The sequence below is a fragment of the Ambystoma mexicanum genome, chromosome 8, assembly GCF_040938575.1.
Source record: "Ambystoma mexicanum isolate Mex_15411 chromosome 8, UKY_AmexF1_1, whole genome shotgun sequence".
Lineage (NCBI taxonomy): Eukaryota > Metazoa > Chordata > Amphibia > Caudata > Ambystomatidae > Ambystoma > Ambystoma mexicanum.
In genome coordinates this window covers 745,350,890-745,377,867 of record NC_090929.1, presented here as the reverse complement: position 1 = coordinate 745,377,867, position 26,978 = coordinate 745,350,890, and the positions used below count along the sequence as shown (strand labels likewise).

Here is a 26,978-nt window from a genome sequence, read left to right as displayed (position 1 = left end):
GTTGATGTAGCTTGTCGTGAGTCTGCCTTTTGCGTGTGCGCTCCCTCCATATCCACGGAGGCGGACAAGGGAGGCCCATGTGCTTCTCCTGGGCCTTCTGTCACGCGGGAGGCGGGGCAACGCTGAATGCAGTTAACCGCTGCCGACGCGCTGAAATGCCGATTGCAGACCTCGACACGGCTTCGGGGGGCCCGTTCCCGCTCGTCGCCAGTGTTATACTTCTGCCTGAAGTGTTTACCTCATGGGCGTGCGCGCTCGCGCAGCAAGGAAAACACAGGAGCCGATGTGCAGTGCTTCCTACTTTATTACTTACATCAGCGGAACTGCCGAACCCCCGTTCCCGTCCCTCCCCTTCCCCTGACGTGACGTCCTGGGGGTCATGTCCGTGGAACATCAACGGAGGCCCACCCACACAACGATGTGGGCAAACCGACAGGCCCCTCAAGTACTGCCGTACCTACTGTTGCTGGCCAAAGCTGGACTGGCTCACGCCTCCATCAAAATACATCTGGCTGCCATCTCCCGATATACCAGGACTACGGTACGGGCGTCCTTGTGGTCTCATCGCCTGGTGAAGGAATTCATGAAGGGACTATTCCGATCATTCCCGCCGGTGAAGGCTCCTGCCCCGGCGTGGGAGCTTAATGTGGTGCTGACCAGGCTCATGGGGGCCCCATTCGAGCCTATGCATTTGGCGCCTTTGAAGTTCCTGTCATGGAAGACCGCTTTCCTCGTGGCCATCACCTCCGCACGACGAGTGGGAGAGATCCAGGCCCTATCTTGCAAGCCTCCATACTTGACTTTTCATGACACGAGGGTGGTGCTTAGGACGTACGCCTCCTTTATGCCCAAGGTGCCGTCGGACTTCCACCTCAATGAGCCCTTGGTGTTACCAGTTTTCTTCCCGTCGCCTTCGACGCTGGCGGAGAGGACTTTGCACTCGCTGGATGTAGCTAGAGCGCTGAAGTTCTATGTGTACCACGCAGAGAGTTTTCGGAAGACGTCACAACTGCTTGTGAACTTTGGGTCTGTGAATCAAGGGAAGGCTCTCTTGAAGCCTTCCATTTCCAGATGGCTCTCCAGCTGCATCATGCACTGTCACCGGTTGGCAAACCGACCGCTGCCCGGCCGTCCAAGAGCCCATTCGACCAGAGCGATTGCTGCTTCCACGGCGTTCCTGTCTGGTGTGCCCCTGCTGGACATCTGCAGGGCTGCTACGTGGAGGTCGACACACACCTTCACAAGATTCTACTGCGTCGATCGGGACTCTAGGGAGGAGTCCAGGGACGGTCAAGCAGTGCTGCGCAACCTGTTCGCCTAAGGTGAGCCTGGTGAGGAGGTAAGAATGGTTTAATGTTGAGTTTTGGATGTAATGCTTAATGTTGAGCCTTTGGCACCTCCCATGGTTGTGTATGTGTATACTGCTATGTATTATTTATTCATGAGCATGTGAATCCATGCCAGACCCCATGCTGGAGAAGGAACAAGTTACTTACCTGTAACGGTTGTTCTCCAGCATGGGTCTGGCATGGATTCACATGCGAACCCTCCCACCTACCCCTCTGCGGCTCTTCACTAGGTCATACTGCCACTTGGCGTGCTACCAAATCTGAGGATGGCTGCCAGAGGCGGGGCTTAGGGATAGGGCAATTATTGGCTGGGGGCAGTATGACCCAGAGATCAGTGATTGGTTACTACTTAGAAAGACAGATCAGAAACAAAACTGATATTGATTTTTTCTTTACCGAGGGTTCCCAGCCTGACGACAGGGAATATTCATGAGCATGTGAATCCATGCCAGACCCATGCTGGAGAGCAACCGTTACAGGTAAGTAACTTGTTCCTTTCCCATCTTGTATGTCTTTTTTTCATTCTCTCTCCGGTGGTTCGTAGACTTGATCCTGGAAGGAGAAATAGCAGCAGATGGGGGTCTAAAAATGCTGTTTTCCCTGAGCGGATATGAACGGCTGTGGCTCCTTATAGCAAATCAATATTCCAAAAACATCTTTCTGCATATAGTTCCCACTCATCTCCAGAATCTTCTCTATCTCACGATCAGGAGATGGGATGCCTTTTTTGGAACCTTTCCAGGCTTTCCTGTAGGCCCAAATTGACTACCTGCATCATGTTTTGTGTGGCATGGACAGGGACATGACCCTGTCAAGAGAGGATGGGGATCCCTCTCAACCTAAGGAGGAAGGACAGCTAGGGTTTCCACCAGAGTCAATCCTGCCCCAGAGGTCAGCTGTGGGAGCTGGGAGGACCCCATTCCCTTCTATTTGTGGCTGTCTGCATGAAATGAGTGGCACCACTTTTTGCCCCATGCCTGTACGGCATGATGCTGCCAGTTTCTCTCTTATCCCGTAGGACATCAAGATCCAGACTGCCTTGAGGTGGAAGTAGGGAGCAAGCAGTCTGACTGGGAGACACAGTGGGGAGCAGCTTTGCCTCTGAGCATCCTATCCTATCCAGAGAACCAGCAGCTCAAGCATGTTGCACAAAGCCTCCTCCAATGGATCTAATGCCAAACTCGGATATACAGAGTGGTTCCCAGGCAAATCAAACGGGGACACCCACCTTACTTGGGAGCGAGCTGGAAAGTGGAGACCCTGGCAAACTGACATAACCAAACAGCCGAGGAAGCCCAATATGGACTGGGCAGTGGGCTGCCATTGCCTAAAACCAGCAGACCTCGTGTGAGAGAGGGTCAGGCCTTAAGACCTCTTTTATGTGTTTGATAACCTGTAACACCTCCGCTGGGAAAAGGAAAGACATTGGATGGCCCGAAAACCTGGTGAGGGAGAGAGTCAATGGGAAAGAGAAAAAGGGACATTGGAAACAGAACGGGATCTGTTATTTAGGTAAGGTAAAGGACGGAAAAGAAGGATCAGAGTGTAGGAAGTGGAAGGAGGCTGTAGAAAAGCTTGTAGGGGAATCGATGAAGCAGTGTGCAAGATGAGGTGTTGCTGGCAGGAGGAAGTGTTTGGATTTCAGTATGAGCACATGGTGTCTTGAGTGGGGTTGATAAGTAGACTAGTGAATGAATGAGAAGGTGACTGGGGAAGTGAAAGGAGTGAGTAGGGGAGACGGGGTTGGTGGAGTGCAGAGTAGTATGAGTGTAGAGAGGTGAGAGCACTAGTAGTACTAATGTGGAGAGGTAGTGTGTATCGAGGAGAGTAGGAGACTGGAGAATAGTAATAGTGTGGAGAGGGGAGAGCAGTAGTGGTGGGGAAAGGGGAGAGGAGGAGGAGGAGGAGGAGGAGGAGGAGGAGTAGTAGTGTGGAGAGGAGATAAGGAGATATTAGTGGTAAGGAGCTGAAGAGTATATATATTATATATATATATATATATATATATATATACACAGAGAGAGAGAGACAACATCAGAGCGAAAGAAGAAAGAGTAAGCGAGGGAGAATAGAAGATAGAAGGGAAAAAGAGTAAGCGGTATTGGCAGGAAGAAAAGAACATAAGGTCGAGGAGCACATGAGCATGACCATCAGACAGAATCTTGCATTTTATTTATTTTATTTTTGCATTTGTATAGCGCACATACAGCCCAAGGGTATTGCAGCATTGTTACTTGTGGCAGGCTTAGTTACAGAAGAGATGCATGCATGTGAGTCGTAAGTACATGTCAGAGCAGGTGAGTACAAACGTTCAAGTATATACATTGACATTTGTGACGCAGATAGTTGGTATTGGTCAGTCCTAAGTCATGATTTAAGTAAAGAACATTGTTTTCATGGGTTTACGGAATGCTAGGTGGGAGACTTCTCGCAGGGGAGTTGGTAGGGCGTTCCATTGCAAATCTGATAAGTATGGGAAGCTAGCGCCTCCGGCTCAGTCTTTCTTGATTCTGGGGATTACAAGCATGTTTGCATAGGGTGTTCTGGTCGGTCTTGTGGTGATTGTGGGGTGAATTCTCTCAGAGAGGTAAGGTGGGGCAGTATGGTGGATACACTTATGAGTAAGCGCAAGGGCTTTGAAGAGGACTCTCTCTTTAACTGGGAGCCAGTGCGCCTGTTTCCTGGCGGCTGTGATGTGTTCTTTTTTCAGGATACCAGTGGCTGCACGCAGAGCGTTGTTTTGTATTATTTGCAATTTGGCCATGTTTTTAGTGGAGGTACCCAGAAAGAGAGCATTATAGTAATCTAATCTAGACCATGTAATAGTTCTAGCAATGGTGATGCAGTTGCCCTTGGAGAGGAAAGGTCTAGCTGCAGTCATGAATTTGGTGTGGAATGCTGCTGATTGGGGCGATGGCATTAACTTGCCTAGTCATTGTTAGGTTGGAGTCAAGATAGACTCCCAATGTTTTTACTGAGTTAGCCACAGGGATTTCAATGCAGTCGATCATGAAATGACAGTTCGTTTTGTATTGCCAGAGGAGCAGGAGCTCCTACCACTGCTGGAGCAGTGGCCTCCACCTCTCAGATGTCTCACTATCTGAGGTAAGCTGAGGGCGACTACTTCAAATTGCATGCCTTCACTGATTATGCAATCCGCATTCTGCAAGAGAACTGTGCCTAATTTGCACTGGTAATATTGCCGTGCATCCGACAAATCGTTGCTTCATTTGCCTCAATATTGAAAGAGTGCCTGCGGCCAAGTACCGGAATCCATTGGCACACACGAGGCCCGGACCCGCTCCAAGATGGCCGCCCCCACATTACTGGCCTGAGCATTTTTGCCTGTCCCTCCTCCGCCAAGGCTACTGCCATCGATTTGGCTGGAGGCCACATTTATTGTCCAATCACAAGCCGGCGAGGCGTAAGCCGGCCCACAGGACGAAGGACCACAGAAACAATAACCTTAACCTGTCCCGTACCTGTCCAGACCTTCCAGACGCCAGTGCCACGAAACTTTTGTCAGTTGGGTCCTACTCCGCGTTAATATAGCATGCACCTTATCATGCAGTAAGCTCATGCCATTACGCTCGAGCGTCTTGTATCTTTGACATGCTCGCATTACACTGCCGCCGTATTTAGCATTATGCCTTGCCCTGTATCGTTTTGCACTCCTGTGTTAATACCTCCCCACCACTAATCAACACCAGTAAATCTGTCTTCCGGCCACTGCTGACTTGCAAATGCCTGCCGACCGAATGCTTTTATGTGTTGTATTTCTCTAACACTATGTATCCCCCACGTCTTCGCTTGGCTAGTGTATTTGCAGCTCTCTACTATTAGGACATTGACTTATATATCAGCCCACACCCTAGCATCTTCCCTGAAATTATTACTAGACACTCACTGCAGTTATGTTGTACTGTACATGAGGGAACTGCCCGCTATTACCTGGTGCTTGCTGTCAACAGTATTGTCCTCCATGACTGCATTTCTACCAATGATCATTCCCTGATCTAGTTGTGACACGCATCTCATCTAGCCTAGCACGGCCTGCCTCGGTTGTGTTGTGCAATTACCCTAAGCACTGCCTACTCTGTTTGCATTTACCTGCTATTGCCTGTTTCAGTAGTGTTTTGCATCTAGCCGAGCACCACCCAACATATTAGCATTAACCTACTACCACCACTGCTGCTCTATACTGCATCTAGCTTTCTACCATTGACCCACCCTCCCACTATTGCTTATTTGTAAGCACCACTTCCCATAACTGGTCGCGACTGCACTCATCTAGGTGAACCCCCACTGTTAAAATTGTGCCACCTGTTTGCACATTGCTCTGTTAGCCTACACTGTGATCTTTGAACCTAGGTGAACCCCCCACTTTTGAAATTGTGCCTACCTGTTTGCCCATTGCTTTCTCAGCCTTTACTATGATCTTTGAATCTAGGTGAACCCCTACTGCTGGAGCTAGCCACCTGCACACTGCATTGTCTTTAGCCCACACTGTGACACTTTATTCTAGGCAAACCCCATTGTTGTTGATAGCGTTAGGGAAACAATCTCTACTCATAACTACCCTGCCTACCTTGAGTAGAAATTTGAATACCCAGACCTTCCTATTCACAATTGGTCTCCTCACAATCATGGCCTCTGTTACCTATAGCAGTAGCCCACCCACAGACAGAGACATGAGACTTAGGGCAAGACTACCTTGTATCTATGAACCTAAAAGAAATAGCGTAAACAAGACCACTGGACTCCTCTCTACCCATGACTACCTGGCTAAGCAAACACAGGCAACTAAAACAGACACCCCAAATTTTGTACCTACCCACTCTTACATAAACAAGTACCCGAGCCAAAATAAACACACAATCAAACCCTCACTTAATCCTAATCCTAAGAGTACCCTGACGTTAACTGGGTCACTCATCAACGCCAGATCCATGGTAGCCCACGCCACTGAAATTGCAGACATTCTAAACAACGGTAGTCTGTACCTTCTTTCCATAACAGAGACTTGGCTCCACGAGGCAGCAGGACCTACCCTGATGTTAGCTGTACCTGACGGTTACCAGATCCTCAGAGCAGATGGAGCCAAGGCCAAAGTTGGTGGCCTAGCCATCATCTCCAAAACGACCTTGCCCATTAGGCTAACCACCTCACCTCCCTGCGCATCCTGTGAAATACTCTCAGCTAAACTGTTGCTATCCAATAACCGCACACGGACTATCCAATTGATTTATAGGCCCCCATGACCATTAGGAACTTTCGAAGATGACCTTACTAGTCTCATAGCGAATAATACCCAAAACTACTCCCAAACATTGCTGATGGGTTACTTCAACATTGGCTTCAACGACCCAGACAACAAACATGCCCACTCTATAACAGCCCTACTTATTGACCATGGGCTTACCCAAAAAGTCCTGTCCCCTACACACATCAAAGGCAGAACCCTCGACTGGGTATTCAAACTCAGCTGCAACATTGCCATTACCGACATCGTCCCACAACCCTGGATGGACCACTATTTAATAAACTTCACTGCCATGCTTGATCTCCTCAGCCCCAAATCCATCAGTATGATACCCCCTCTCCCTACTAGAAGCAAAAAAGATATTACTGCAGAAAAACTCATCACTCTCCTACTTCCCGCTATTAATGGCCTGGACAATAACACCGACCCAGACACTTTAGTGGACACCTTCAACAAAGCTATGACCACTGCACTAGTCACCATTGCACCAAACAAACTACGCAAAGGCAAGCAAAAGCTCACCTGAATGCCTGGTTCACACCCAAACTCAAGGATCTAAGAAAGCAGAAAAGAAAGCTTCAAGCTATCTGGCGCAACTCGCCTACCGACAACAATAAAGTTAAATTAGCCCAACTATCCAAATTCTATAAGAAGGAAATTATCAACACAAAAAAAAATCTATTTGACGACAGAATCACAAAAGCCAAATCAAACACTAACCATGCTCCAGGAAATGGAATCCCCCATTCAACCAGCTGACACTGTCCCCAAGGACAAGATATGGTGTACTAACATACAAAACACCCTATCGAATAAAATCTCTACCCTCCAACTTACCAAAAAAAAGGACTCTCTCCCCCTTTCTGATCAACAAACTCCATTGCCCACTGAGCCTAACACTACCCCTCCCTTCAGCTTCAAAGCCATCTCAATCATTAGTACTGAAAAGGTCATTCTCTCCCTGAAACCCTCCAACTGTAAGGGTGACAGTTGCCCAGCACAAATATTAAAGGATGCAGCTAGGGACTTAGTCTTGTTTATCTTGAAGCTCATAAACTCTTCCTTTAAATCAAACCCAGTACCGACTAACTTGAAAGAATCTTGGGTCCTCCCCTTACTCAAAAAACAAACCCTTGATCCATCTATCCCAACTAACTACAGGCCCTTCACCACCGTGCCCTTCCTACTCAAAATTATCGGCAGAGTAGCCTACCTACAAATTCAAGATTATTTGGAAGCCAACCATTTGCTAGGCTCTCGGCAATTGGATTTCCGCCCCCTCCATGGCACCGAAACAGCCTTGCTAGACCTTAAGACAAAAATCGAGGAGTTAAAGGATATCAGAAAAACAGCTTTGCTACTCTTACTGGACTTGTCAGCAGCCTTTGACTTGGTGGATCACGCAGTTTTATGCAACCACCTTAGGCTTGCTGCCAACTTCATCGGGGAAGCTATAGCCTGGGTCCAATCCTTTCTAGCCAACCGGACTATGAGAGTTTTCTCTACCTCCTCCTGCGTTGATCCTATCCAAACAACATGTGGAGTCCCACAGGGTTCCTGTGTCTCACCCACCATGTATAACATTTTTACCAAGCCACTGTTTGACAAGTTGGACAGACTGGGCGTCACCTACACTAATTATGCAGATGACACCCAGATTCTCATAGCCCTTTCGGGCAACTATGAAGCGGACCTGGCCTTGGTGAAAAAGATATACCTCCTCATTCAGGCATGGATGGCGACCTATGGCCTCTGCCTGAACGACGATAAAACTGAGATCCTGCTCCTCGGATCTGACTTTAACCTAAGAAAAACTCACCCCTAACTACGTATCTTTTAACATTGACAACATCATTAAGGTTATGCCTGAGGAAAAAACTCTAGGATTCTATCTGGACTCCTCTCTCACCCTTAAGAGGCAAGTCAGCTCCCTCTCCTCCACAACTGCTTACACCTGCAAATTAATCAGAGCTGCTAGACCATTCCTCTCCAGAGCCAGCTGTCTCACCCTGGCCAATGCTCTTATCATGTCTAGACTAGACTATTGCAACGCCCTGTACTCAGGAGCCAACAAGTCTGTCACTGACAAACTCCCAAGATTGCAAAATAACGCCTTAAGAGCAGCGCTGAACATCCCACTTAGAGAGCATATCTCTAAATTCCGGACAGAGGCCCATTGGCTAAAAATAAAGGATAGAATACTCATTAAAACCATCTCTATCACTTCCAAATGCCTAAATAATCTAGCACCTCCTTACCTATCTGAAAAAAATCACCAGGAGATCTACAACCCGACCTAGGAGATCTGCTAACACATTTATGCTTGAAACCCCTAGATTTAAACTGACCACGGCTGGAGGAACCAGCTTCCCTGTAAAAGCTGCGCAATCATGGAACACACTCCCAATTGACCTCAGACACCCACTACCGTACGCCAGATTTAGAAGTAACGCTCTCAAATGGCTTTGCACTAGCGATCTGTAACCTTCCCTCCCCCCACTGCCACTCTACCCTCTTGACACTACCCTGACCATCACTGCACTTAACAAAACCACTGCAACTTACACACTTAACCTGTTTGTCCATAGCTGCTGGTGCTCCCTAAATATAAACAATGTTAAGCCTGATCCATGTTATGCATATGACCAGATTTTCCATCCATGTTTTTTCTATTGGCAGTTGTCTGTACTGTATTATATACTGTATTTTACATTGTACTTACATGCATGTACCAGCCTGTGGCAGGCACTGTAACTAAGCTTCGAGATGTCTTGTACTGCTGCGCCCGGCTGCCCAAGGGCTTGGTGCCCATTATCAAATAAATAAACAAACAAACAAACCGAACTTGGAGTCAAGGTTCTTAAGTGTTTCCTTGGAGCCAACCAGGAGTAGTTCAGTCTTGTCTGAGTTTAGACAGAGCCCATTGGCTGCCATCCAAGCTTGAATAGTGTTGTGAATGTCGTTAAGTGTCTTGGAGTCGGTGTTATAGTCTCCTGTTAGTGTGAGGAGGATCTGGGTATCGTCAGCGTAGTTAGTGTACGAGATACCCAGAGAGTTGAGAATGAGGAAGAGGGGCCATGTAAAAATGTTATAAAAGGTGGGCGAGATGCAGGATCCTTGTGAGACGCCACATAGGTAGGAGAGGATTAGGCCATGTCAGAGAATACTTGCATGGTCCTTCCTTGCAGGAAGGAAGCAATCCAGGTGGTGGTATTGTGTGAACACTTAGCTGTGGTGGATAGGTGGTGACATAGGACCTTGTGGTCGATGAGGTCAAATGCCGCCGATAGATCAAAGAGAAGGAGAAAGAGGAGAGCAGGTTTTCCTGGTTCTCTTGCATCGTCCATTTGGTTTTTTAAGTCGAGTAGGGCCGTCACGGTCCCGTGCCCTGGACGGAAACTGGATTGATGTAGCCTGAGAAGTTGGTTCTCCTCAATAAATTGTTGTACCTGTCAATAGGCCGCTTTGTCCAATATGTTGAGGAGGAAGGGAACCGTGGTAATGAGCCATTAGTGGGGTCAAGGGAGGGTTTTTTAATGAGGGGATGGACCCAGGCTTCCTTAAGGCAGGAGGGGACTTTGCTGGTGGCAAAGGAGGCATTCACAAATGCTGTAAGGAAGTAAGTGAGAGGGCTTGTGCAATCCTTAATGAGTGCAGCTGGGCAGATGTCCCCTTTGCAATTGGATGGCTTGATGGATTTCATGATTTTGATCATGTCACTTTCTTTAATTTCCTTGAATGAAATAGTATGAGGTTACATAGTAAGGGTTACCGATCTCTAGACACCAACCGGGGGTTGAGGAAGTCCTGGGCTAGGGAGGGGACGACCCGCACTAGATGAGTGAGGAACAGCCTTTAGCAAGGCCCTTGACGGTTCTACATATGAAAACCTTTGAACTATCTTAGAGGGTTGGGGTGTTCTTGAGGCCTTCTTCAACGTAACAACTGCCGATTACTCCACCTTGCTCTGCAACGTCTTTAGGAAAAGGTGGATCACCCAGTCTATAAGGCAATGTCACTTTTTGGCAGTTTTGAGTTCACAGAGGTAGCTTATTTTTGTGTTTATACTTCCTTGGACTTTTAAGGTAGGAACAAAACTCTTTAACATGATCATTTATTTACGCAAGGATATGCCCTTTACTCCTATTTTTCATATTTCTTTTTCATTAGGAAAGTCAAGCATTAAATAAGTGCACCTATGCATGATTAATCAATTTTTAAATCTTTGTTATTCAAGGAAGAAGTAGCTTCCTTGGATACCCTTCTCCTAGGAAAAAAGAAATTCCTTGGTTAAAAACGCCTGTAAATGATACAGAATCTGCTAACGTGTATTTCACTCTACAGATCTGTTATATTCACATCATCTATTGTGAGCTACCCCTGGGCAATAAATAATTGTAGCAAGTTGTATCCATATATTACATTCATTAGATATAAAAATGTGTCTTATTGGAATGTTCAACCATAACATAAGCATATTTTTCTCAAAATGTCCTAAATTTTGATACATCATCTTGATTTATCAGGATTGTGAAGCTCCACGGATCCCAGACTCAGTACTCGGGAGAATGGCTCTGGGCAGGGGAGCAAAGGATTGGCGTTGTGCCCGGCAGGGAGACGCCGTGCTAAGCTGCCGCAAGGGCTCCTCACCCAGGGGAGCACAGGAGCGGCACTGTGCCCGGCAAGGAGCTGCCGCGGGAAGCCTCCACAAATAATCACCCAGGGGGAGCACAGGAGCATTGCTGCGGCCAGTGGGGGGATCTGCAGTGACGACTTCTTGCCAAGTGTAATCACCATTGGGCACCACACTTTACGGCAGGACCGATATTTGCAGCGACAAGGAAACCATGTGGCTCCGCCTGCATCCAGTGACCGGGCCAACAGTTGGCTTGATGGACATACCCTTCGGGCCCCAGAGGTATAAGTGGAGCCCTTACCTTGTCCTCAGCGGCCTGGATCATTACAGAGTTGCCTTGGAGCCCATGAAGCCAGGCAGCCACAAGCTCTGAAGGCCCTTTCTGGCCATGGACTGGCTGGAGGAGGGGCTTCTCGTGTCAGTGCTACAAAGGAGACAGGAAAAGGGAAGGCCCTACTATTTAGCTTTCACAGAAGGGCAGGATAGTCGTGAGCCTTAACCAATCTGGGGGGAGGGTGTTGATTTTCACGTGATACCTGGGAAATCCTGGGTGTTCACTCTTCCTTCAGAAACCAACGGAGAAGGTTGTGGAGAAAGAACAGGAGTATACCTAGGCCTATTAAGAAAAGAGAGGACAGGAAGGATAATTAGTAGTTTCTGTCTGTCTTTGTAACAGAAGACACCAAGAAACACCTTAGAAGAGGATCAAAATGTTGTAAATTGGTGATTGGCATTATCAAAATAAAGACACTGAATGAAAAGTACTTGCTTCTGTCCTGATTGGATCCCAAGTGTTCACAAGGATATTCTGAAGAATTAAGCCACCACACAGAAAACCTTAAACCCATAGTAATAGATCAGTGATGTGTATGGCTGATGGTTCAGTTCAGAAGAGTGAGCAAACATTTCCTGTGTTTTCATTGTGATGAGGCATCAGGACATAAGCTGACGCTCTGATCCCTGTGTATGGCGTCACATGGTTTGTGCAGTGATGATGGAACCGTCACTGTGTGCAAGAGGAAATAAAGAGGACAGCTGCATGAAAATGTCGAAGACCATAAGTCATTCTCCAAGTCTTCATTCAGCATGCCACTTGTGCATGCACAGCATATCATATTTGAGCCCCTAACCCCATGGATGTTGTCATGATGGCAGACATCTTTCATGTGACAGGCTGGAAGTGCATGCTATTGCAGTGTGTCCTTTACCTCTATCCCATGGTCAGTCTGGTGTCTCCCTTGACAAATGAGAACCCTACGTAGAAGGAGATCTCACTGCTGCCAAGGAAAGCGCTTTGGTTGAAACATTGCCGATGTTTAACATATAAGTAACAATCCTCCAAAGTAAATTCCAAAGACAGACATCTAGGATAAGAGGAGCCTTTCCTTAGACACTCATGTTTGGAGTGGGGATGTCAGATGTACATTTTTATGGGGTTGCCGGCAACAGGTTTGCAAAGAGGAGCATGTGATACACAGCACAACACTGGTCACTGAATTGTTGCTGTGAGCTAATAAAGGGATAATTCACCACAAAGATGTGCATCAGTCATTTCTCTCTGGATTTCCCACAACAGGCAATTTGAAACTTGCAAAGACTTATGCTGTATTAAACAAAGTTAGATGAATTTACCTCTTCCAATTGTAGCACCTAGATACCACTTGTTCTACCTAACATTATCTAAGTATACTAGATCCTCATCTTTGCAAATTTGATAAATCGAGTACCATAAAGTTGGGTATTAAAAAAGTGTGATTTCGATGCTTAAAGTGGGTGAGTTATTTGGAATGAAATGCTACGTAAAAATGTATAATTATAATAGTTTATATGTTTCATGCAGAATTCTTATCAATCGCGATATCCATATAAATGTAGGGCATCCATTTCAGAGGATTTTAATATTACTGTAATTTTGTTACAAATGACTTCAGCTAGCCATACCATACATGACAAGTTTAGCTTTTTATACAGAATTAAAACAACCAATACATTACCATATTCTGCATTTCATGACATCGTATTTAGAATCTTTTAAGGATCTTACCAGTGTATAGGTGACAGAAACGAATGCATTACCCCATACATGAGCATCTGTAACAGTGTTTTGTTATATTATAATACTATAATAACATGCACTCATAGTATTTATTTTCCCCATGCTCCCTTGCTTTTAAACCTTTGATTTCTCTCACATTTAGCTGCATGCGGAGGATTTCTTACAGTGCTTAATGGTACCATCACAAGTCCCGGCTGGCCCAAGGAGTACCCAACTAATAAAAACTGTGTATGGCAAGTGGCGGCTCCCGCACAATACAGAATATCACTTCAGTTTGAAGTCTTTGAACTTGAAGGAAATGATGTAAGTTTTTTTTTTAAAATCAATTATGTGGTATTCAGTTATTTGCAAGAGAACTGAATACGTGGGGCTGTGTGGGAGAAATGTGCATGAAAAAATGTTTTTGTCAAGTATATTTATGGTGAAGCTAAATATTCTACAGTTCCAATACGCTTTCAATGAAATATTAAAGCAAACATTCTCCTCTGTGAGTTTGTTTGCAATAGTTCTTGAGCAGGGAGGTTGTTAATTCTCATTTACTCTAAATCATTCTTACAGTTGTGTGCAGCATGACAGGAATAAATGCATTTTGGTTGGGTGCTTTATAACCGTAATCTATCATTTTTGGCTCTCCAGATATTTTCAACTTCATTCCCATCAGCTCTAGTCTGCATAGTCCATTTTGAGGGATCATGGGAGTCATAGTCAGAAACATCTGCACAGCTGCAAGCTGCATCCCCAAGCTTCATAATTTGTATGTATTTGTAGAATATAGCTCTTTTGTTATTTACCCAACTACAAAGAGTTTGAGTGACATCTGTCGCGCAACAAGAGCAAAGATGGTTATCTATGATGTCACTCGAAAACCCAAGGCATTCCTCTTTGATTGGCACTGTGACAATGTCCCCTGTTTCGTTCTGTGGACCTTCCATGGCATAACCAAGGGGGCTGTGTGCTTCCATAAGCTAGTGGATGATGTTCCCTTGGTGATATGGGAGGGATCCTTTCATCACCCAAAGTTAGTCCAGTCTCAGATCAGGGCACAGTCATATTGCTAACATATACGCTGCTAAACCTTAAAGGGAATTGGAGAACGGCAGTGCATGCAGGCCCGGCGGCTCTCACAAGATTACCATTTACATCTATAGAGGGAAAGAGGAGGACCTGAATTAGGACAGGAAACCTAACACCCAGCCAACCATTCATCATGCATGGCTGCTGTTACACTCTGCCACTGCAACAAACTCCCTTATTCTATCTGTCCCCAACTGTTTTGAGTACTCAGTACTCAGAGAAAGGTCCAAAGTGAGGGACTGGCCCGAATTCCCACACCAGAGCTGGAATCCGACCCCAGTGCCAAAACCCAAAAGTCAATCCCTACACCAGCTACCTGAAGAGACACTCCTGAGTTCCCTTCTACCAGGGAGACGCTGGAAGGCAGGACCTGGGTGTGGCATGAACAGAGGGCACTGCCCAAAGGGGAACTTATGAGCCAATCCCATGTCACACATTAGGGCAATACACCACCCCCATGGTTGGATCCTGATGGCCAATCCCCATCCCAGCTTACACAATTAAATCCCCTTTAACCTGTAACGCTCACCTGATATCCACGGGGACGCCACCCAGTCTGGCTGGACTGCTTCCGACCTGCTTGTTCGTCTGAGGACCAGGTGTGAAAACACAGGAGTTTGGATTTAACTTTATTGTCTCTTCTAGCCCTGAACCCACCTCCCTTGTGGACCCAACGACCCCCTTAGTGCTCCCCCTCACCTTGCTCTTTGGTATGGTGTGCTCTCCGTCCTGCGGTTTTGTGCAGGGGCGCGTTGTGGATGGGCGCATCGCAAGCTAGTTGCTTCACTGGTGCGGGCCCCTCAAAGTCCAGGCCTGCTGCGACTCTGTCAGGTAAGACTGATGTTTTGGCAGTTTGTCCTTTATTTTGCAATTGCCCCTATTAATGTCTTTCCTTCTTTCTTAGGTGGGAAAGGAGTTCTGGTATTGCCGTGCTGCCTGGGGCTGTGCACAAGATGGTAAGTGAAAGCGCAAAGCGCAGCGCTATGTGCCTTTGTTGTGCTGACCTGTTTGTTTTCCCTTTCTTGCAGGCCGCCGCGATGTCCCGTAATGTATGCTGCCGAGAATATGGAGCGTGGTGAGTAAAGCGTTGCACGTCCTGCCTTCTAGAACTTCTGCGTGTTAATCAGCCTTTTCTTTCTTCTTGCAGGTCGTTAAATGGTACCGGGATGGACGTGGGCCAAGGGCAAGTCAAATCCAGGTAAGGGTGGGCCTTTTTGGTTGTTTTCAATGCTGAAGAAAAAATGCTTACTAATGCTGCTTTTCTGTTCTCTTTCTTCCAGGTTGGGGCTTTCAAGATAGAGAGAGCGTTCGCCGAGATGCTGGATGTTTGTGATTCAGGAGCAGAGGACAGAAGCAGGGCTCACTTGCAGGTAAGTGAATGCTAACAGTGTTCTTGTTCTTGCAGGTAATCGGGCCAGGAATACACATGAAGATTACGACACACCGTGGTGAGCGTCACGCTGCAACCAGCAGAGTAACGCAAAGCGTGTTCCCCAGCTTGGGCGTGGTTTATATAGCCTACAGGTATCCCAGGTGCCCCCAGGCCTGACCACACCTAAAATGCTACACCGCATAGCTCAGTTCTGGTACTGAGCTATGCGGGGGCATCCATGTTGTGTAAAGGCTATTGTAAGTCCCAATTCTCGGGCTTCCCATATGAGCCTTGCGCCACTGACTCCAAGAGAGTTTTGGGGAACATGATGGGGCTCTTGAGGCCATGATGGAAGACCGTGGTGCAGCCCAGATGGCCTGTCTGACGAGGCCAGTGGCTGGGGTCATGACATAACCCGAAAGGGAATGGACAGTGGAGTTTAAGCCCTATAAAATTCCACCTTCTCATTCTGGAAATGTCGGTGTTTGGTGTAAGTGTCAATGAGTTTCCCCCTTCTCACCCTGATCCGTTCCCTGTTGGGGTCCTTGGACGCTGTCTTCTTGCGGACGGACCTGGCTTTCACTAAGACTGCTTGAGTCTCCTCCGACTCCAGGTTGCGTTCACTTCCGGGATCGTGGAATCCAGGAATCCAGGAGTCTTGAATGGAACCGACTTGCATAGGAATCCAAGAAACAGGAAAAAAGGGAAAAGGCTAGAAGAGAAAGGGAACGAGGACAAGGAAACAAAGCCGCGAACTTGGTACAGCGCGTGGAGCAGAAAGAGGTGTTTACGCTGGACGGCCATGTTGGGAGTATTAGGGAGTGCAAGCCCCGTTGAGACAGGGACCAGGAAGTCCAAAAGGGGCGTGCTCTGCGGTTCATGACAGTAGGAACAGTAGAGTGGAGACGATTGAAGGTGAGAGAAAAAACTTGAGCACGATCCAGTAGACTGGAGGGAGCGGTCCAGGAGACAAGACAAAGGAGTCAAGAGAGCCGGATCAATGAGTGGAAGAGCGGTGTCCAAAGAGGGTGCAAATCAGAAAGAAGGTGATAACCTGACAGGGAGAAGGTGCCCAGAGTGGTATAGAAGATATCTAGGATGTATTGTATTGTACTTACTCTGACCTGCTGACTGTTTTACTTGTACTGAATGTCCTGTACATATCATGTATTGTCACTCCTTTTGCAATTTCATGCATTGCAATTGCCTGTATATATGCATTTCTTTAACCTCTTAAATTGCGCCCTGATGCCTGCGGGCCTGCGGGTTTGCACGTTATAAACAAAATAAATGCAAATACAAATACAAATTGTATTGTTTATTTATAGAGCGTACTGGGCCGTTAAGCAACTGGGCGCTTGCAGAAAGTAGACTCTTATGTTACAGGTACATAGATATTCTACATTGCTAATATTATAGATTCACATATACAAAATTTCTTGTGTTACAGGGTCAGAAGTGCAGGAAAATAGAGTGAAATCATGTGTCAAAAGGGGCGAGGAAGCTGCCCATAGTGGAAAACAAGCTGTGAAACCCATACACGTTTTTGAGCATGAAAGTAAAGTGCAGGAAGGTGGTTCCCAAAAAGGTGAAGGAGAGATTCGAAGTATCCAGGAGGAGGGGGCACGCCCAAAGGGTGAAGAAGTACATTGTGAAATATTAGGAAGGATGGTGGTGCTCAGAGGAGCAAAGAAGGGATCTAAAGGGGTGCAGTGGATGAAAGCCATAGAGGCTTTTAGGGCTGAACATAGAAGGGGAAAGAGTGCTGCCCAGAGGAGCAAAAATATTAGCCAAAAGGGGGTTGAAGAAGGTAGGAAAGAGAAATGACACTGGGAGACTATTGACAATATTTCTAAAAGTGAAGGAGAATGTGGGAGAGAAGAAAGAGATTTGGAGAACAGTAACTGTAGTAACCAAAGGGGTGAAGAAGGTGATTGGGAGTGGTGAGATCTGGAGAGTAATGAGAATACTCAGGGGTGAGGAAGGTGGGATATATATGGAGACTTTTAAATTGAAGACTTGGAGAGGAATGTCCCCCAATGGCTGAAGAAGGTGACAGAGTGGTGAGCGGATAGAATAGTAAATGAATCAGAGGTGGTTAGGAAAGGAGAGAGAACAGTAAGATGCAGTGAAAGTTGAATGAAACATTTAGCACATTTACCCCTTGAATAAAGAAGGATTAATAGCAATACATTGCTCTTGTATGGTGCCCTTATGCCATTTTTGCAGGCTTCACTGCATGTCCGTAAGAGAAGGGGGGAGGTTTTAGTGGGATAGCAGGAGAGAAAGAAGTGAAACCTGTGGTTTTAGTGAGTGCAAGTCAGAAGTAGCCATTTATTTTCTGTGTATCTATGCTTCTATGGGATTGGCATAGTCATTTGGGAGAATGCTATTCGAAGGACTGAAAAGTGTTAAGCGTGCATGGGATAGTGTTGCCCACAAATGTGGTGGAGAGTGTTAGAGCTGAAGAAAGGCACAGGAGTCATAGTTTGGTTTTATTCCTGTGTTGTTTACTAGGCCTATGATTGCCATCAGTAGGAGTTTTTGGAGTGTGGTGTACGACGGAAGGGTGAGGCTTTAAAGGTGATTTCTTAGTTGGGGGATAGACAATGGGGTAAGGGTTTTGGGGTTGTGGCAGGTCAGAAGATCGACACAGACTCTGGCCTGCCATTTCAGTATAGGGTTATTACCTAAAAATGCAAACAATCCCATCTTTCCCTCTACTAAGGGTGTTTCCCAACCTAACCAAAATAAATAAGGTGCTCTTCGTTTGTCGGTGGTAGTCCAAAATTAGTTGTCATGGTGCTTGGCAAAGACTTTCATTAAATTAACATTAAATTAAATTAACACAACCTAGCTGTCCCTTACTCTAAGAGGGGTTTCAAAGGGATTGGTTCCTCTGACGTATTCCACATCTATGACAGGTAATCACCACAGCTGTGCTGCTTCGGAAAATATTCGGCTCCTGCGTCGATACGCTGTCCTCGAGGGCTTCCGTCGAGCCGACGTCAACGGATGTTATAAGTAGGACACACGACACCCGTAGCCTCATTTCTGTTTTTTCCATGAACATGTTCACTTCAGAGATCTCCGTGCGCCTCGGTTCTTCTGAGTTATATTCTTTCGGTTCTTCGAAACTTCGTTTGTGAAGATATCATGTCTTTGTCGTCTTCTACCCCGCGGCTGATGGACCCGCACGATGCCTGTCTCTGGTGCGTCGGTGAGGACCACGCCACAGACGATTGTGACGAGTGCCAGTCGTTGACATCGAAGGCGTTGCGGGAGTGTAAGAAGAAGCTTTCTGTAGGTAGTGTCCAAGCCCGGAAAGTCGAAATCCTCTGGGCTTTCGACCGATGATTCGAGGGGTGACTCTCTGCATCGTCGGCCTAAGTCCAGGGGGGTCTCGATCCCGGAGTGGGTCCCGCCATTCCTCTGCCTCTTCGAGGCACTCATGGAACCGCCATCAACGGTCGTCTTCCTTGTCCGAGGTCTCCGCCTGTCTGCGGGTTTCTTGTACTAACAAGCATTCTTCTACTGCGGAATGGGATTCATTTTGTAAGGAGATGATGGCGATTTTTCAGTCGCAGGGCTCCATTCCATCAGTGCCATCGAAAGACACCGGCAGGGAACGTGCTAGAGCCACCGTTTGCACGCCTTTGGGCTCGAGCGGTCGGCGCGATCACCGGGACCCTTCGAGGTCCCAGTCGGACAAGGTGGATCGCTCTAGCCATGCCCGCTCCAGGTCCCGGTCCTCAACGCCATCGAGACCGTTGGAGCCTGTGAGGTCTTCGAAGAAGACATCGACGCCGAGACCGTCGAAGGACTCTCTCGAGGCTCTGCCTCTGAGGAAGCCATCCACACCATCAGTGCCGAGGCTGTCTAAGGACATGCTCGGGGCTCCGCCCTCGAGGCCTGTGTCGAAGCCATCGGCGCCACGCTCGAAGTTAACGCTGATTCCGTCGACACCCTTCAACGCCTTTCCAGGAGGATTTCTCAGAGGTGCCCCGGAGACCGGTGGAAACCCCGAGGAAGGCTCCGGCCGAGTCAAAAAACGTGGTTGTGCCTTTTTCTATGCCCTCATCCAGGGATTTATTCCAGCCTCTTGATTATATTTCTGAGGTGGATGAAGGGTAAGAGCAAGGGTTGGTTCCTGACGACCTCTTATCTGGTCATAGCCAGTTGGAAGACCTGCATCAGTCTCTGCACGACGCCAGTGGTCTGGACACCTCTCCGGAGGTGGAGTTCGGTAGGCCTGAGCCTGGCACGCACGCCGAGTCTTCGTACCGGCAGCTTATGTCGAGGGTGACAATGTATTTGGGGTGGTCTGCGCCACCAGTGGATTTTCTGCAGGATGACCTGACAGATATCATTGACCAAGGTCCACCAACTGACCCGGTTCTGCCATTCCATATGGCCTTGCAAAGAAGGGTGGCAGCGGATTGGACTGCTCCGGAGAGTCTCCCGCCAGTGAGCAAGTCTTTGCTGGAAAAATACCTTCCAGCCAGTAGCGACCCCAGCTACTTGACTACGCACCCACTCCGGAGAGTTTGGTGGTGCAGGCGGCTACGGCCCCAGTAAAACAGGCGTTGTACCCTACCATCCCTCCTGATAGGGATGACCTGCGTTTTGATGGCTGGACGAAGAAAGTGTTTTCTTCAGGGGGTCAACTCTGTGTGTGCCTTAGCACGTTTCACTCTCACTCTGTGGAATTGTCTCTCTTTGGCAGCTGAACATATTCCCGAAGGGGAGAAACGGGATGGTTTTCTTGCTCTCGTTCAGGATGGCAAGGATTCCATGTGTGAATCCGTTCAGTCGGGTCTGGACATGGCCGATTTTGTGAGCCGGTGCATGGGTGCATGGCGGCGAGCACAGTAATATGCAGTTTTGCATGGTTGCGGAAGCTGCTGTTTGCTCCTGATGTACAAGTCCTGCTTCTCAACATACCCTTTGATGGTGAACATCTTTTTGGCAGCAAGGCTGACGAGAGCCTTGAGAGGTTGCAGACCTCCAAAGCTGCAGCGAAGTCGTTGAGCACTGCAGTTTGCCAACTTCTGCCTTTTCGTCGTAGGGGACAGCAATGGAGGGGAGGTTCCTTTCGATACTACTCTTCCTTTGGTAGATCGAGAGGAGCTGCAAGTCAAAGTGGCCACCGTAGGAGTACCAGAGGTGGAAAACAAGGTAGTCGTGGTGCCAAGGCCGCTCGGGCAGTTACCTCTTTACCCTCAGGCAATGCCGCAGCCGCTTCAACTCAGTCATGAGGCCATGTCCCATGGTTCGCCGGTTGGGGAAGGCTGGCGCAGCATCTTATGGAATGGCGTGCCATTACTTCAGATGTGTGGGTTCTGGAGATCATAACCCACAGCTACTGTCTTCCTTTCCGGCAGAGGCCTCACGACAATCCACCAGGGAATGTCTCTTTGAAGAGTCCGAATCCGCTCTTTGCGCAGGAAATCCAATCCCTGCTGGAGAAAGGTGCCATAGAACTGGTGCCTGTAGCGGAGAGGAACAAGGGATGGTATTCCCCTTATTTTTTAATTTTGAAAAAAGATGGGGGGATTGAGACCCATCATGGACTTGCATGTTTTGCTCAAGCTCCTCAGGAAGGACATGTTCAAGATGGTTACTTTCTCTTAAGTCCTCCAGGCCCTTCAACTTCAGGACTTGTTGGTGTCTCTCGACCTCAAGGATGCTTATTTTCATGTGCCGATTCATCCCAAGCACAGGAAGTTCCTGAGGTTTGCGGTTGGTGACTCGCATTTTCAGTTTCGGGTCCTGCCATTCGGATTCATCTCCGCCCCGAGGGTCTTCACCAAGCTCATGGTGGTGGTTGCAGCCTATCGCAGGAAAGGGGGGATTCACGTCTACCCGTACCTGGACGATTGGCTGATCAGGGCGTGCTCTCACAAGCAAGTCCTGTATCATCTGTCAGTCACCTGCAACTCCCTTCACAAGCTGGGCTTCTCCCTCAACTTAAAGAAGTCCCACTTGATGCCAACCCAGCGGCTCCAGTACATCAGAGCAGTGCTCGACACATCCCTGGGGCAGTGTTTCCCTCCCCAAGTGAGAGCTCATCACATTCTGCAGATGGTGCACAAGTTTCAACATGCCCAGAGTCTCCCAGGGTTCGAGTTCTTGAGGTTGCTCGGCCTCATGGCATCCTGCATTCTTCTGGTGCCAGAGGCCAGGTTGCGGATGAGATCTCTGCAATGGGCTCTCAAGCTCCAGTGGTTGCAGTCCTCCGGCAGGATTTCGGACCCCGTTCAGGTGCCGCCCTCGGTCGCCCAGGATCTTCTGTGGTGGGCCATCGAAGGCAATCTGATGAAGGGGGCTCCATTTTGGCTACCCTGGCCGGAGGTAACTATCGTGACGGACGCGTCCCTCACGGGATGGGGAACTCATGCCAACGAGTTGACAGTCAGCGGTTGTTGGTCTCCGTCGTAGTCCAGACTGCATATCAATCGGTTGTAGCTGAGGGCCATCAGGCTAGCCCTGAAGGCTTTTCTGTCTTCTGTGCGAGGGAAGAATGTCCTGATCCTGACTGACAACACAGTGGCCATGCACTACCTCAACAAAAAGGGGGGGCAGGGTCTCTCCCTCTGTGCAGAGAGGCGATGCAGCTCTGGTTCTGGGCCATCCAGCAGGAAATTTCGATTTCGGCAGTTCACCTGGCCGGAGACGAAAACGCGGCGGCGGACGGTCTGAGCAGGCAGAGCATGGTCTCTCACGAGTGGGAGCTGGCTCGGGAGATTCTCCTGGAGGTCTTTGCCCTTTGGTGGACCCCACAAGTGGATCTCTCTGCCACCAGTGTCAACCGGAAGTGCGAAAGATTCTGCTTGCGGGAATTTCTTCCAAGAGGAGCTTTAGGGCACGCGTGCGTAGTGGAGTGGTCCTTCCCACTGCTGTACACGTTTCCTCCAGTCCCCGTCATTCCGCAAGTGCTGCGGAGATTCGGTTCCCGAATGATCCTCATTGCTCCGGCATGGGCCAGGAGAACATGGTACCCTGACCTTCTCGACATATCCATCTGCCCTCCACGCCGTCTTCCCTACCAAGACGATCTGCTCTCACGGGAGGGGGATCAGGTTCTCCATCCAGAGGTGAAGTCGCTCAACCTTCATGCTTGGCTTCTGAAAGGTTGAGGTATAAGGATTGGGACCTCCCTGAAGAGGTGATAGAGGTGCTGCTCTCAGCCAGAAGGCCCGCAACAAAGTCCCTGTACCGTTACCGTAAGTTCTGCGACTGGTGCAGGGTTAAGAATGTGGATCATTTTTCATGTGCCATTCCTGTGGTTCTGTCTTTTTTGCTTTCATTAGCCCACAAGGGCTGCAAATGGGGTACCATTAAAGGTTACCTGGCGGTGTTGTCCATATTTAAGCGCTCGTCTGAGAAGTGTTCTTATTTTAAGATTCCTTTGATTTCTCAGTTTCTCAAAGGGCTCACTAATGTGCTCCCACCGTCACCTTTCCAGGTGCCCGTTTGGGATTTGAACCTGGTTCTATAATTCCTAATGGGAGCTCAGTTTGAGCATTTACATTCTTGTCCTTTGAGAGTGCTAACCTTGAAAACGGTATTTTTAGTTTTGGTCACTTCCGCTCGCAGAGTGAGTGAGTTGCAGGCACTTTCCATTTAGCCACCCTTCACGGTGTTCCATAGGGACAGGTTTGACCTTAGGGTTTGTCCCTCTTTTCTTCCGAAAGTTGTGTCGGAATTTCATTTAAGCCAGAAGGTAATTCTTCCAGCGCTCTAGCCTCCTCTGCATCCTGGTAAAGAAGAGGAGAGGCTCCATAGGTTGGATCCTAGGAGAGCTTTAAGTTTCTACATTGCACGCATGTTCCGGGTCATAGTGGGCGATCAGCTCTTTATAGGATACGCTGGAGGCGCTTGGGACACGCTGTTACTAAGCAGACTTTGTCTAGATGGATTATCTTGGCAATTTCTGAATGTTACTGCTTGGCGGGTAAGGACCCTCCGGTAGGCTTACGGGCCCATTCTACTAGGGGTGTGGCTGCCTCTACTGCTCTGCAGAGGGGTGTTCCTATTCGTAACATTTGTGAAGCAGCCACATGGGCCTCTGTCCATACTTTGGTCAAACACTACTCCTTGGATTCTATCCATGTGCAAGATCTGGCCTTTGGCAAGGTGGTCCTTTATTCTGCAATTTAATTGGTCATTCTAAAATTCTACTTTCTAAATTCTTTTCCCACCTCCATACGTTGGTACTGCTTTGGGAGTCTGTCATAGATGTGGAATATGTCGGAGGAACCAATCCCTTCGAAGAACAAGTTACTTTCTTACCTGGTAATGTTCTTTCGATGGGATGTTCCGACGACGTATTGCACATCGCTCCCTCCCTACCTGCCCCTCTACAGAATGTCTTATGCGATTGCAGCATTAGGTTCCGCAAGGCTTTCTGTAGTCATTCTGGCAGAAGATTGGTGCCCCACATTCTGGGAAAAAACTACAACTGAGGCTACGGGTGTCGTGCATCCTACTTATAACATCCGGTCACGTCGGCTCGACGTAGGCCCTCGAGGACAGCGTATCGACATCGACGCAGGACACAGATGCCAAAACTTTTCCCAAGCAGTACAGCTGTGGTGATTACCTGTTATAGATGTGTAATACGTCATCGGAACATCCCATCAAAAGAACATTACCAGGTAAGAAAGTAACTTGTTCTTCCCTGCCTCAAACTAATATCTAAAGGAAGTGTCAGAATGTCCTCCAATCGAAAGATACTGTCCGGGGTCAAAAAGCCTAACTCTGTCCCTTACTGTAGAACCAAAAAGTCTTACCAGGAGAATAACTCCCTTCTCCTGGTGTGTAAAAAGAGTCTCTAAAAAAACAGTGCAATATGTACCAGGGGCAAGCACTCGCTTCCCTGGCATTCTTGTAAATTCCTTTCGATGTGATCAAATGTCTCTTGCCAGGAGAATGACTCCTTTATCCTGCTGTTTGAACCAAAAAGTACAACCTATGTCCAGGGGAAATGACTTGCTTCCACTGGCTTCTCCTGTAGGCTGTGGTGTCTGTCAAGCAAGAATGACTCCCTTTTCCTAGACCTTTATTCATAGACTGTTAAAAAATGACACCTGGTACCTTCAATGATTCGGATACGTTCTGCCGGTTCTTCCATGGGTCGCCTGACGTTTATCAGCGTTGTGCAGGCATTTCTAGCCTCTGCTGCTCTTCCCCTGCATAGATTTCTCCCATTCTGCGGGTTGCTGGTATAGGCACTGTTAAAAGACCGCACAATCCACCTACCAGAGATTGCGCTACTCCTTACCAGCTAAAAGCCACGTTCCTGGACAGCTGCACACCATGGGACAATGCTTCTCGATATCTGCATAGGCCACTCTACCGCGTTCTATGTGACACTTTTGAACCTCCTGGGCTGGACTGCCTTGCATGTTTGTTTGGTGCTTCTGCGCTCGCCTGCATCCAGGACTGTCCTCTCTTGCATGAAGTCCCTTTTCTGTTTTTATGCAACTACCATGATCACCCCTCTGCGGAAGTCTAGAGCGTTCCTGCTTCTTCGATGGGCCATTCTTTGTGGTTTCTGAGGGCCACATCCTCTTGGTACTTGAATGTCTGGTTATCTTCATGTTTCTGATGATCTTCTTTATGCTAGTACCTTGAGTCAGCTAGTAGTATTTGTATGTTCCTCAGTCGTCTTCGTCTCCGTCCTGTTAAGGAAAAGGTTAGAAATCGGTCTAGTGTAGTCTTCTTAACAAGGACAGAACTTAGAAGACTTAGACGACAAGCTAGTAGTAGAGTATACTGTGGCACTTTCTAAATAACTCTTTCCAGATATTATAAGCTTTGGGTTCTCAGGGCCGGGAGGGTAAGGGCGATCTGTCACAGGACAATAATCTTTAAGTCTAGAAGAATTTGCAGTGGTTGTCACCCTTTAGGGTTTTAGGTAAGAGAGAGTTTGCCTCCAACTCACCTCCTTAAGTCTCCATGAGGTCCTCCCTTATGTAACCGCACCTACGGGGGGGGCTATCAGTTAGCAGCCTTACCCCCCTAGCCTCATGGAAAGGGTCTCTGCTCTGCAAAGAAGTGAGGAGAGCAAGTGAATTGTCACACTACCCCACTCTGAACCTACCACTATTAGAAAAAATAAATAAAGCACAGAATAATGACTCTCTTCTCCTGTGAGCTGGTTCTTCACCACATTCAGTTCAGTATTGGATCTTTAAGTAGGTCTTGGTAACACCTTTTTTCAAGTCCCACAGGTCTGACACTGGATCTTTACAAGTTTCACATATCCTTTCTCTTTGACTATTCCTTTTCTCCTTTACACATTTCTCTTGTCTTATTTTTTGGTTATTTACTCTCTTCTCTTTCAAACTTACAGACTTAGTTTTACTCAATGTCTACACTTTTCCTTGACTGGGTTGAATAGTAATAACCCAGTAAAATATCATACTCTTTGTTTAATCTTGATTCTCTGTCTGAATGGGACGAGTATGAGTGTTCAAATAATGATTCTTGCTCTCCATCTGTTCCTAATTTTTAATCTTGACTGAGACCGGGGTGGCGCTAGAGAGCCCAGCCAAGATGGCCGTTAGCCCATGAGCTCCTAAACACCTTGGAAGATCTGACAAATATCCAGAGGTTTCCCGACTGCGTAGGCACCCCAGAAACGGTGCCGAGCAACAGGACACCCATATCACCTCCGGGATGTAGTTTGCAGTCCGGGGGTACCTGGAGAGCTGGGAACTGGAGTGGCCATTGTAACGCGGGATGGCAATCGCTTGGAGGCGGGAGAGGAGGAGCTGGCCCTGGGTGTGAATCCAGGGAACGTCAGGCATGATCGGAGACAGATGGCTACGACGGGAGAAAAACCTGAAAGCAGTCCATCCAGTTGAAACAGGAACTCTTGCCCAGTCCTCGTCGATCCCAAGCTGGGCGGGCGATCCGAGACCTGTGACACCGAGGCACTCTGCGCCGGTGAACCTGGGGAAGCCACGTCCGCAGGCGAGAGGTGCTCACAGACCAGTGTGAAACAGAGGTCAGTGGCACCCTGAAGATGAGAGCCACAGACTGCTGGCAGCCAAATGATGCAGAGGCAATCGTGGTAGGAGGTAGCACTCTGCCACGATGGGGGGAGGCGACCCCCGCCTACCGACACAGCGGAAACTACGTACACCCGGAGGGAGGGAGCAATACTGAGGACTCATCTGGGATTCCCACCCAAGAAGCAACGCCCAGAAGATCCCTCG

General features: G+C 48.0%; 1 protein-coding gene across 1 annotated transcript in view; it reads left to right on the top strand.

The window, feature by feature from the left end:
* The window catches only part of TLL2 (tolloid like 2), a 1,535,386-nt gene that overhangs the window by 1,037,971 nt on the left and 470,437 nt on the right, over positions 1-26,978 (top strand). Inside the window, exon 13 of the mRNA XM_069610570.1 lies at positions 13,447-13,607. Coding sequence (XP_069466671.1) covers positions 13,447-13,607 — 161 coding nt within the window. The remainder of the gene's footprint in view (positions 1-13,446; positions 13,608-26,978) is intronic.